This window comes from Cinclus cinclus, chromosome 1, assembly GCF_963662255.1.
Source record: "Cinclus cinclus chromosome 1, bCinCin1.1, whole genome shotgun sequence".
NCBI classification, from domain to species: domain Eukaryota; kingdom Metazoa; phylum Chordata; class Aves; order Passeriformes; family Cinclidae; genus Cinclus; species Cinclus cinclus.
This window is the reverse complement of record NC_085046.1, coordinates 40,512,961-40,526,635: the sequence shown is the minus strand read 5'-3', so window position 1 is coordinate 40,526,635 and position 13,675 is coordinate 40,512,961. Positions and strand designations below refer to the sequence as shown.

The following is a 13,675-nucleotide window of genomic DNA, read 5'->3' as shown; positions in this document are numbered from 1 at the left end:
AGTGATGCAAATTGTAGCAAATATGCCAACCAGACTAGAAGAGCACTGCCTAGTTTGTTTTTACACAAATCTGTAACTGAGCATGGTTATTTTCCTAAGAAGCAAACAATATAAACAATACAGAGCAAAACAAATTTTTGGCTTCTTTAGCCTCTTTTCATTCTATTTCCTTTCTATGCCATTAAGTGAATCAGATGTTCAGCATTAGACAGCCTCTCCTTTGGTTACACACAGCTGCAGGCACTGGGTGGGACTCTAGCGCCTGCAAATACCTAAGAGGAAACAGAGAACAAAGCCAACATACAAGCAGTGAGAGGCTCTGTGCAATGTTATGTAATGTTACTGACCTCTTTTATGGGGCAGCTGGAAGACAGTTACCTTCTGAACATGTTAGTTGGATAACAGAAAAAGAGATTAATGAAAGCCTTTGTTAAAATTCACTTGGAAGCAGTCCAGCTGTAATCATCTCCCTTCTGATGTTCCTTGAGCACCGGACAACTCATCACATAAGTATTTATGGACTGGTGACTGTGCACAGATCTTAAGTCTGTTCTTAAGTCTGAGATCCTCCTATGTAGTCAAGTAAAATCACTACAACTTTGACTCTAGTAAGGAGAGGAAGAGGAGAGAAAGAAAGGAAAAGACAGGGACAACATGTTAGAGACGTATGAGAGATACGAAGTTAAGGACACTTTGAAACATTATCCATATCTCCTGCAGTCTGGGCACAGGACAAGGCACCACACAGGCATGCTTGTGGTGGTTCAGGCAGCAGAGCAGCACCAGCTCTCCCAGGTAACAACTGTACACAGTGAGCAATCACAGCACTTGATGCACTGCAAATCCACAGGCTGTAATTTGTTCAGGCAAATGACTCAGCCACAACTGATTAATCAAACAGCCAACTCCGTAAAACCATAATCAATGTGAAGTTTCTTAGCAGCACAATACCCTCCCTCCCTTGACACGCTTCCCCAATTAGCTTCATTATTCTCATAAACTCTTGTTTACCTATCAGTCATCTCCATCACTGAGGTTTTGGTATTTCAAGGCAACTGTCTGGATGGTTCAGCGTTACTGCTAAAGGTTTCTCTCATATTTGGGTGTGGTGGGAATGCCCAAAATAATGACTTCATCTGTCAGTAGGTGAGCACTAAATACAGTCCCCCTGAACAATCCCTGAACAATCCCACAGGCACGTCGGTTGCAAACTGCATGGAGATCTGCACAGCATGGCAAGAGACAGGTGAAGACAAAAAATTATCACCATGTAAGTTATTACAATGAAACAACTGTAAATCAAACAGAGCTGTGTTGAAATCCTGGTTCCAACTTTTGAGTTCTCTGCACTGTTGCTTGGATTTGAATTCGATATTCAGGATAACAGCTGCATATATATTGACAACAGTATTTAAAGGATTTGCTTCCTTGTTTGCAGTCTCCACTGGTGGTTTGCATATTGCTGAATGACTGTGAATGTCTAAATGAGCTGCACAAGAGGAAGGAGTTGCATGGCACAACAGGTACGCAGGTCATGCACTAAGTAACATGCAGGAATCCCATTTTCTTGTCTACAATGAGTACCTGGTCATCTCTGTCCGTGGAGAACGGGTCAGATGTGGGGCTGGAAAGGGCACAGCATGCTTGGTCCCTTAGGGTAAACAAGGCTCGACTTCAGTCAAAGAACTTGGGATTGTTAACAAAATCCAGCTTTGTTAGGAAGTTGTCATGCTTGCCCTGGCTAAAGGCTGGGAGACGTGGTGAAGGGAAAGCTGAGGAACAAAGCTGCCCAAACATCACAGCAGGACTGGGACTGTGCATACAACTACAGACAGACCTGATTCATCACAGCACATCGAAGTAGAAGGTGGTAAAGCAAGATGCACAAGATCCTCCAGACACAACCAGACATCAGGGTGCAAAAAACTCTCACAGTCTAGTCCTGTGCTCATTTTTTCCATGACAGAAGGATCAGGCCTGTCTGCCACCTAGACAACTTCTAGCCACCCAAGGCCTTTTACCCCTTATTCTGGCTAATCTTTTCCAGTGGTTTTGTTCCCTGGCTTTGCCTTCTAGTAGCACTAACTACCTTCTTGTAGACTTTTGAATAAATAATAATTGCAACACACTGGAATTGAGATTTGCTGTGAGAAGCATTTTTCCACCACAGGGGTGTAAGCTGCTTGCCACTCACCCACAATTTTGTTTGGCAAAAAAGAGAGGGATTAAAAAAATAAACAGAGTAGTCAGATTTACAATTGTTACCTGTCTTCTGCATGATATTTCTCCAAGAACTACGGAACATTATTTTGAGTGATTCTGCACTCAGTATTTTCCACCAGCTGCCTGTGGCCTGGAATGCCAGAGATCTGAATCAGGGTCAGCCCCCTGACACAGCAGAACCACAGGCATTTTTAGGCACATGTTTGACTGTGTTTTGCTTGTCTTGCAGATAGGCAATTTAAATGAAACCCCATACAATAAACAGGCATTAGATTTTGATGCAACTACTTCAAACATTTCTGAAGTCATGCTTGAGTAAGTTACAGCACCTCCAGTACTCAAAACCTTTAGATGCTTATGTCTAAAAATGGAGTCGGGAGCTTTGCCCTTCACTGTCAAGACTCATGCAAGCCAATAGTGCTATAAATCAATTCTTCCATAAGCAATAACAGCTCAGCTGTGAATCACTGGAATTCAGTGACTAACCTTCAGTGGAAATTAGATCTTGTTGCCTTACCAAAGGTTTTTTTCTTACCCCAGAAACCCCAGAAACAAACTACATCAGGTTTGTCCTAAGTGTGCATACAGAAGAAGAGGTAAAACACTAGTCATTTAAAGCAATAGCTTAAAAGGAAATGCTGTGATTAACAGTTGAAAAATTGCAAATTTTTTTATCTCATTTTCTGTGGATAAATTATTAAATTCACTGTTTGATCAGGCTTTTTTAGAGTAGCTGTTGTCTTGCTCTCTAAAACTAGACAATACGCAAAACCACTGCAAAAAAATTCTTGTTCTGGTCTACAAGAAATGTAGAGAAAAAAACCTGCAAGAGCAATGTACAGAATAGACCTGGATGACAGTCATTCTAAAGGCAAAATTATTACAGGCTATTATCTAGTTGTCTGGAGGAGCCATGGACCAGCTGGCTGTGATGTTCTGCTCAAAGTTAAACACAGACAGGAAACCGCATGTCTGATACTGTAAAAATCGTTTATCTTCCTGCCATGGCTAACCAGGCAAGCAACCCAAAGGGGCTGTTTTCATTTAAAAGAAACACTAATCCACAACAATAAAAAAAGGAATGACAAAGCCTCAATTCTCCCCCCTCCTGGCTGGAGTTAATGCCTGTGTTTGTGAATGAACTGGAAATGCTACAAAGTGAATTTTTACATTACTTTAATTTTTATCTGCAGTTATTCACTTAATACATACAAATGCAGCACATGGTTTTCATGAGTCACCTGAGGTACTTACAGCACATGACCTAGAAGGAAAGGCTCCACTAAGAAGAGTGAAAGGAATTTGGGTTAGAAGACTGTGTTTAAATTTCTACTACTCCTTTTAGGTTGATCTGGAAGTGAGAGTGAGCTGCGGAGTTGACAGTAATGAAGGCACTTGGTGCTGAATTTCTAGAACAGTTTTCATAACCATACACACCAAAGGCACACATTTATCAGTGACTGCATCCAGCTACATAGCTCCAGGAAAAACAGCTATAACGTGGCTAACTCATAACAATTTAGCCAAAATCCACAAGGGTGCGGTTCATGTTGTACAAAAACACTAGACAGCTGACATAGATTAAGATCTTTTCTCTGGGAACATATTCTCTTCAAAAAGCCAAGGCAATCTGTTAGAATTAGGTCCTGGGTGTACCACTTGTGCTCATATCAGTACCAGTATGTAGTCCAAATCCTTTAAAGATCACCCAAGTAAGGGCTGGTCATACAACCATGGATCAGCAGTCAGGTTGTCTGGTTTCAAATCAAGCTTGGGGAGGGGATGAGGAAGACAGGGATGAGGGGTGGCACCAGATATGGACAGACTGGGCCAAGGGAAGCAAAGACTTGCTAGCTTGCTGTTGGCTGATTTGGTGTGGCTTTGCGACCAAAACAAGATGGCTTTCTTGGAAGCTGGGAAGCAAGAGCTCCAGTCGCTCACATAGTCGTTTGCCTCAATGCAGTCACACATGTTTCCCAGGAGTGGAAACACCATCCCAACCCTTCCTTATCTCAGGTAACAAGGACCTAATTATACCCTTCTCTGAGGAACTTATGGGTGATGAGGAAGTGTGTAGAAGTGTGTGTACACAACTTTCTCCACAGGAGACCTTACTCTTGCCTGTGAGAAACCTGACTTTGTCTCAGTAAAAGAATCATAGCAGGTAGGACAAAATAAAGCACAAGGGGTGTGCATCCATGCACATCCGTGTGTGCTGCATAAGGTCCAGCAGCGCTGCACACACCTGCACTGCCTTCACTGTGCCTGCAGTGGCCTCTGTCAGTGCTCATGAAGTAGAATGGGGATGGGTTATACACTTGTGGTTTGGTCTGTACTCCCATTTCCCTGGTTTAACTGAACTCACATACACTTCCTTGTACCGTAGTAGGTGTGAGGGAACATATTCCTCAGAGAAGGAACCTGGTTTCTTCATACCCACTACAGGAGAGGTGCAGATGGTCAGTTACACCAGAGAAGCTGACTGAAAATTCACATCCTATCAGGTTATCAGTAACATCTCTCTATGCAGATAACACACCGTGGCAATACAGCCTTTTAGAAGAGATAGGACCTTAAAAATGGCATTTGCCTTTAGTTTAGATTTTATAATGTAATTAGCATGTGTTGAATTTTGGTCTGACAACAGAACAACTATAAACATCTTGCTTTCATCTTCTATCAGCTTTTAAGTGCAATATCTTGAGCTGAATGTCAGACTTACTTCAAAATGAGGACAGCCTGGCAGGAAGAAGTACCCTCAGAACACAGAAAAGAAAGGTTGAAATTTTGCAAGATTCAAAAGAGACCAAAATAGCACCTGCAATTAGAAGTTCTCCCCCACAAAATGCAATTCTGAAGGACATCAGTATAACACAGTTAGTATTAACACAGTTAATATTACTTGCAAGGAATGTAGGAATGCAAGGTAAATTATAAAACCTACCTGGTGTAAAAATAAGCATATCATTGCACTCTTCACCTGTGCAGGAACACATGAACATCAATCCCCCATCATCCTTCTTTTCCCTCATCAAACACTGCTCTGAATGATAGTCATCCAAAAAGTGACCATACAGTGTTTCCTGGGGATCATGGCATATTGTTTCTAATGTCACATTTTCATCATTCTGTCTCCTAAAAATGAAAAGGAGAAAATTAAAATCAAAAAAGGAATATTTTATAAAGGGAGCAGACAGGACTGTGCCTGCCCAAAATTTGCCTCTTTTGGGAATATAAATAGCACTTAAAGAGCATCGTATGTTCTCCTGTCTTTCCTGAATGGGGTAAATTTGGCACTGTCTGGGCTCCCCACATTTGTACAATGGCACAGCTATTCCTGTATCATATTCCCGCTAAGCTCACAAGAGCACCTCTGAAAATCTCACTTAGAATTATTCAAGCTAATGCTCAATGAACTGCTGTGAACTTCAGAACATTCTTTTGGTTTTTGTGGTCATTGAGCAGACAGTAAAAATCTGTGGGAAATTACGATAAAAATGGAATTATTTCCTCAAAATCTGAGGAATTTCTAGTAAGTTGGTCTTTTCATTTTGCTTTTGAAGCCTATAATCAGCACAGTTTGTGCACTGAATGAGTTATATACAAAAAAAAAAAAAACAACCCTCAACCAACCAAAAAAACACCAGAAAAATACCAATCATGAAAACTGATGCAAATTAGAGTTGCCTCAGTCAGGGAAATATTTACAGCTGATAATCTGGACCATATTTCTGTGTTTTGTCCTGAGCCATAGATTTAATTTCATTGACAAAACACTCAAAATGCAAAAAGCACTTTACAGTTCTCAACTTACCTGCCTTTTGGATAAATGGTCATGAAAAATCTAAAATGTGTCTTAAATTGTACAACAGGTCCTGATGATTTACTAAAGAAGCTCAGGACAAATATGGAAAAAGCACTGATCTGGACTGATCCTGAACTGAAATGCCAACTTTCAATTACGCTGAACATCTCAAGTCAATGGACACAACTAATCCCTCAACACATAAATTAGTTATGCCCCTCTGTAAGTTGTTCTAGTCATTTTACTGAATTAGCAGCAATGCTGCAAACACTCAGTTGTGTCCCTTTAGTCCAGTTATTAACTTATTAAGAGAGCTTCTGGCTTTCTTTGGTAGGACTGGATTCCCATTTATGGAAGGGCAAATGAAGCCTCATTTTTTAGACTGGAACACAAGCTTAAAGCCAATAAATCCTTAAAAAGTATTGCAGCTCATTTTCATAAACTCTTGATTTCTTTGAATGTAGACATAGGCTATATAAAAAGCACCATGCCTTCATCAAAGTCTCTACCTACATGGCAGCTTTTTCCCATTAAGAGGAAGTATTTCTACCTATACATGGCAGTAAGTCTCTTGTGATAAATCTACATAATCTAGTTTCCTTGAAACCTGAGAGAGAATTGTCTTTGTTCAGCAACTGTCACTACAGTCCTCTCTTGAGCCTCAAATCTGTATCTGCTCTTAAGTGCTGTGGGTGGATACAGCTTAATGGCTTGCACAAAGCCATTTTTTCCAGTAACAGCTTAAGCTGGAACACAACTGTTTTGGAAGAAAAGTCCCCAGAACATTTCATATGAGAATTGTTAACCTCAAGCAACTCTCAGTATGCTGTGCAAAGATAGGAGTTGGAAGCAGGAGAGCAGAGCCTGGTGAGGTAGCAGGGACATTCTGAATATCAGAGCAATCAAGGAAAGTACTAAGCAATGATGAATGAGGGTGTGCTCCTGCTCCCACCTGTATGAAGAAATAACTTACCATATAGCAACACAGACTTCACTACTCTTCTCACAGATAGAAGTGATGTTGCAGTTGCTCCTGCACTGATGTTGGTTTGAGCAAGTTGTTACTTTGATATCACAAAATTTGCATAGGTTTGGCATTTTCAGTCCACTCTCCTTATTTCTGTCTACAGGTGATGAAAATTCAGCTTAAGAAAAAAAATAAAAAGGAACTCAATAATGGTGCATGATCAGATTGCATTATTGCTTATTACAAAGATAAGGTTTTCATCAGCAGAAAACATTTCCTCCGACCTTAAATTAGAAAAACTTTGATCTTTCACAGCTACCAATTTTCTTTACAACACGGTAAGTGCCACAATGTCAAGACCAGGTTAATCAAAGTGAATTTGAAAGGCGAAATGAACTTCTATGGACTTCAGGGGGAGCAAAAGTTGCTTCATAATTTGCAGAATCATGCATTTTCCAAGACCAGTTTGCACTGAAATAGCTCCTCTGCACTCACCCATTTGCATTACTCACAGGCAGCATATCTGTCCCCCATGTATAACGCTGCATCATGGTCTTTGTGCCACGGTAACTGTGGGTTCCAATGTGAGAATGCACATTAGCTCTGTGGCATCATTATAACACGGACCAGGATGAATTTTGCAGTTTTGTCTTTACTAACCTACGGCATAACCTAAGTGTCATCTCTAATCTGATTACTGTTCACACGTAAAAACCACTGAGATGGAACAGACTTTGAGCTTAAGGTGGACAGTCTGCCAGAGGTTGTGGGTGAAACTCGAGCTAGCAATGCAATAGGATGTCTACGCAGCTCATGTGATCTACTGCAGGAATCTAACTGGGTAACTGCAGGGGACTTGAACTCAAAATAACTTGGAATTAAAGCCTGTCTTGTAGCTGTCTACTTTGACCCAACAGCTACTTTTCTGCACCCAGAAATTGAATAATTACATGCTTACTGGTTCCGAGTCTTAGTACTCACCACCTGCTTCAGTGTCGCAGCAGTAAGGAAAGAGATTTTTTTGTGCCAGTGTTTGAACTTTGGGAAACATACTTTTAGCTCAAAAACTATTTTGAAAAGACAGTGTAACTACAAGGAACAGAAAACGCTGACACAAACTTCTTTCTAAAGCTAAAACAAACATGCAACTATCTGAAGTGGAGGAGACAACAATGGTTTCAGTCTGACTCACTTTGCAATGTAATTGGAAGAGTAGGGTGAACCACTTTGAGGAGATACTGGGCTTACATGCAGCGCAGCCCTTCTCTTGTAGCCACCTGCATGTTAAAACTGTGTTCATACTGCTTTCTGTGGCCAAATGTTGCTAGTCAATCCATAATAGGCAACCAGGGATTTATAATTTCCCCCTCTCTACTCAATTAGCTGAGAAATCAATTTTTTCCTTCTAGGACTTCACTCTTTACTACCATTAGACTATTTTATTACAGGAAATAAATATACGTGATTTTTCCAGGAGGAAATAAAAAGGCCTCTTGCTAACATTTTCAACGGATTTCTGAACCATTGTGAGGGACTGAGAGAAAAGTCTTCTCTCTTCATCTAAATCACACAACTTTCTCATCACTAGCATGTTCTGGTACTGACCTAACAGCCACTATAATCACTGGCAAATCTTCCAATGGTTTTATGGTATAGAAGAAGATGCTACACAGAGAGGATGGTTAGGGTGAGCTCACTGGGTGTGGCAGTGCGCTCCCCCCTGCTTTTGGCTTCAGAGAGAGCTAGCAGTGGTGTGGGCTGCACCTGGCTTAAAGCTGGACTCTGGGAAGAGAGATAACAACACAATAACTGAGGGCCATAAAACTTACTCAACAGCTGAGGGCTAGTTGAGCATGCGCCAACCAAAATACAGCTGGCATGCAAATACTACTATAAGTCAATCATCTTACTCCATAAATAGGGAACAGCCCAGGGTCTGCTGAGCTCTCCTGCACAGCAGTGGGCTGCATGCCAAGGTCTCCCCTTGAACAGGGATGTCTCTTGAGGTTGCTCCTTGAGGTTGAGAGAATCATTATTACATCAAATAGTAAGTGAAAGGGAAATAAGCACGCCGAAATTCAGAAATCTTAGCTGAGATAAAGGATTGCTTGTGCACATATAATCCTTCAGACCTAAATTCCTAGCCCGGAACTAGGTCTGGATCCAGCCACACCTGGAAACCCCCTGAGAAAGGGGTTTAGAATGTGAGGTGGTCCTTTCTGAACCTCGTGACTCAACATGAGTGTGTCTCTGACAGTTTTGTCCCACCTTGTCCTCTATGCAGCAAATAACCAAGCACACATTGTCATCAAAGCTTGTTATAGCACTGTCACATGTACTATCAAATTTTGTTAAAATAAACATTCCTTCTTTTCTAAGGGAAGTGTGTCACCCCATTTGCAATAATGGAAGAACTTACATGGGTGGAGAATGCTGGCAGTATATTATGGGCTGGCAGAATTTTAATAAATAAACATTTCAGTTAAACGTTTCTTAATTACACGTGTTGCAACAACTCCCAGTAGCCACGTAGAGGAACAAAGCCTCATTGAAGCAGGTGTGGTAGGAACTCAGAAGGTCTTGAATGTAGTGTTCTATGAAATACAAGTTGACATAATCCTCACTATAGCAAATTATACTTCTCTTCTGGATTGTGCCTCTTACTTACCACAGGTTGAAGAGAAGCTAGCAACTGTCACACTTTATCTAGGTTGCAGTAATGATCAAAACAGCCAGATAGTGAGGGACTGTCCCTCTACCCAGAAAAAACAATCCATGGTGCTAAAAGCCTGCAATACAGACAAATACTGATGGAGAGGTGAAGTGACTCACCCAAATAAATGTACACAAGAAACCTTGGCAGGGTGTCAAGCATCTCAGAACTGAGCAGAGGAGAAAGGCATCTGCTGCTCAAACTGCAAAGACTTCAGCTGCATCTATGCTGCTTTCAGCTCTGAGCTCACATGGCAGCCGTGGCATGATGGATACCTCTGCCATAAACATGACTCAGTTCCCTCCAGTGCCCACAGCAGTGGAGCCAAGAGCCACGTGAAGGTGGGTCCTTTGGTAAACTGTTCTGAGCACATTGTGTTTGTTGAGAGAAAGGGTTTGGTTCCTATGCCGTCCTTGGCTGTGCCAGGTTCTGCCAAGACTTACCCACTGGAACAAATGAAGAAAACAAATATGTCTGGACCTCTGACAAGGAGGCATATCCAAACCAAACTACTTGATTAAAAAAACAAAAACAAAAAACCCCAAACCACCACCTGGAAAGCAGCAATCTCCTGTAAGGTCACAAACTTTAAATTTCTAAGGTAAGCTAGGTAATCACTAGCAACAGTAGCAAAAGGTTGGGCAGTTAGGACCAGGTAATTCCTGATCAGGTTTAATTACTGTCAAAAGCTAATGGGGTTTTGGGACTTCCAGAACCAACTACACTTGTATTTCCTCCCCAAAATTCTTCTAACAGAGGCTGACAGATCAGTGACTTTATACATGCCTCTGGCAGTTCAAAGAACTGTCTAAATTGCCCAGGTGGACAAACTTTATTCGATGCTTCAACATTTGGTTTAAAGCGAGACTGCAGTTTCCTTTCCCTAAGACTGCCATAATGCTCTAGCAGGTGTTGGTGTGTTGCTTGTTATTACTTCTTGGCCTCGTCTACTGTGATACCCATCTAGCTCCAAACTAAAGCCAAGTTTAACTTTTTCTATCTGATGCAGAAACCACACCCTGCAGATGGCCTGAGAAGAAATTGGGAGTTAGACAGGAACTTTGACATCACTCTTTGATCACACCCTGCTACTAGACTCTGAGGACTTAGAAATCTTGAAAAGATAGGTCTTCTTCCAAGTCACATGAACTCATACCTATCTTTAATCAACAAAGTCCTGACTGGACAATGACAATTTGGTAGGATCCTTCCCTAGGAAAGTGAATTCACTCGTTCCCTGAGGGACTTACAAGCAAGGAGTTGCTCAGGACAAATAGACTGTTCCTTTTCTTGTAGTCACTTAAATGTTCATCTCTAAAAATATTTGACTATCCTGCTGCACACTTCATGCCACACGAGCCAGCTCCTCAGGATTTTCTCCTGTTAAGACAACCAAAGTCACTTGAACACTGTGGACAGAAGCAACCTTTGATTTTGCATTTAAAAAAAAAAAGTGGATATAATGAAAAGTCAACAGAGAAATCACAGATCTGCACAGGTGAATGGAGTGTGCTAAAATGTGTGCTTGTCTCCTAAGATTTGAATTTGCCATCCACTGTCTAATGTTAGTTTTCTTATTTTGACTTCTACAGGAAGCCTAATTCTAGCTTTCCTTACTTCTTTGTCCGTGGAGAGGGCTCCAAATAAAAGACTATGGTTTCTTTGCTATGAAACTTTCAGCCAACCAGTTCAGCAGAGATCAGCCACTGTGGTTAAAATGCATGGAACATACAAGCCAATCAGTGGGCTGGGCATTATGAAAGAGACACTGGAGCAGTCACATTCGAAATATCCACTCCATGGATTCTGGTGGAGCCAGGCTTGAAGAACATGATTTCTCTTCTGTGGATCACATCTTTATTTATGATTTCTTTGGACATCATAAACGGGACACCTTACGCAAAGTCTATTGACTTGGCTTGAAGTGGTTTGCTTTGCATCTGTTGTCTGTAGACATGCAACTTCTGTTGAGGCCTAGTGCTGTAGTTTACTTTTCTCTTATTTTTAATATCTTTACAGAATTCACATAAGATAACAACATTAAATAGAGCCCAAACCAACATGCTGTCTTTTTGGAAATACCTACACTGGAAAACTTTTTATGTGTTAGGATGCATTTCAGAAACAGCAGCCAATTTCTCTTACTTCTGTCTTGTAAAATCCTGTCACAGCACTTCCATTCTCTCCAGTGTCTCTGGCACATGTATACTTATAAAACAGCAGGCAGATCCCATCGCTCCAAAAAAATAATGCAGAGAGATATGTTGGGATGGGAACTCAACCACTCAGCTGCTGTGAGATAATTCCACCTGACTGGAGAGATTTTAAGATTTCACTTCACTACATCATTGGAATCTGTCATTATCAGAGAGTATTGAAGCAGATTGCCCTTGTTCTCCCAAAGAGCACAGCTTCATGACATCATATATCCATGTTTGGAAAGCACAGTAGCAGCTATGAAGAGCATCCAAACTGTATTACCTTCCCATCCAACAGAAAGACATCAAGTTTCACCAGGAACTGTACTAAACAGAGCATGACTTCTGTTTTGACTACTATCCCCAGTACATTATTTACAACCCCAGTGGAACTTTGACAGTTATGGAGACACTGCCAGCTTCATTAAATTTGCCATACACATATTGGCGAATTAAAGGCAGGAGTGAGAGAGTCAAGGAAAATGTAGGATGTCAGCTTTCCTTTCAAAACTTGGATGTATATCCTGATGGCTATTCTTAATTATACTGATTATGCCCAGTGTGGTAATACAATGAAGTGGAGATGGAAAAATAATCAATCCTAAAGATAAAAAAAAAAGTCATGAGTTACAAAATCACAAGACTAGCCAGACAGATCATGGAAATAAAGAAAGGGAAAAACTGCACACACACACACCCACACAAAACCCAAAAAACAAAACAACAACAACAACAAAACAAAACAAACAAAAAAAACCCTTCAAAAAAAAACCCCAAAAAACCCACAACTGCTGGGTTCTCCCTTGCCATTGCTGGCTGTACTCTTAAGACTGCTTTTTGACACATGTGTTTTGAAATTTTGACCACGAACAGGAGGGTTGGAATTACCATTGAACTGAAAAAAGAGAGAAGATAAAATGAAAATAAATCATTGGGATCCAGGAGGTGGATCTTCAAGAAAAATAGTTGTATTGCATTACTCATCATAAAATCACAGGAGCTGACAACACTGCAGATCATCTAGTAACTCCCATCATAACACCTTCGGGGTAACCCTATGAAGTATGTATTTTCAGTTTTTCAGTTGCAGATGCCCTTTCTAAACTTAATGTCATCTGAGCTGAAATGGAGTGTCACTCTGGTATATCCTATTTTCACTATGTGAGTATGAACTCACAGTGTTCACACTATCTTGGACACTGCTTTAGGTATACTCCTTTATCTCAATTATGAGTTTCCCCAGCAGGATTGCCACGTTACAGGAATTTTATGACTTTGTGACTGTTTCTATTAAGATTAACAACAGTGATTATCAAGAGTGCTGAGACAGCCTCTGTATAGCCAAACATGCACTATCTTTTACGTATGGCTAAAATATGTCAGAGGAAAACAGGTTCCATGAATGTTTAACTATCCCTGTGGCAGGACTCCAGGAAACCACATTCCTCTGGATTGTTTTGTACAATCTCTCAGCTTCGATCTTTATCGTACATAGTCACAGATCACTGACTACCACAGAGCACAACAGCTGCCTTAGTCAGTACTTAAAGTTGTGCCTTTAAGTGTACTGATTGCACTTTTGCAAATTTCAGGGGATCAGCAATGGACAAAAGCCAAAATAACTTCCTGTTTGAACACAGTACTTTGTGAACTACTTGGAGAAAATGCATGTCATGGCTTCCCCCTGTCACGTAAAGGCTTTTGCCCATCATATGAAAAAAAAATGCAAGTCACACCCATCACACCAAAAGAATGACTTTGTGGGGCCC

At 40.9% G+C, this 13,675-nt stretch overlaps 1 protein-coding gene across 1 annotated transcript in view; it reads right to left on the bottom strand.

Moving 5' to 3' along the window:
- TGFBR2 (transforming growth factor beta receptor 2) overlaps positions 1-13,675 on the bottom strand; it is a 58,090-nt gene that overhangs the window by 23,611 nt on the left and 20,804 nt on the right. Inside the window, exons 2-3 of the mRNA XM_062496514.1 lie at positions 7,002-7,173; positions 5,168-5,358 (exon numbers count right to left, since the gene is read on the bottom strand). Coding sequence (XP_062352498.1) covers positions 5,168-5,358; positions 7,002-7,173 — 363 coding nt within the window. The remainder of the gene's footprint in view (positions 1-5,167; positions 5,359-7,001; positions 7,174-13,675) is intronic.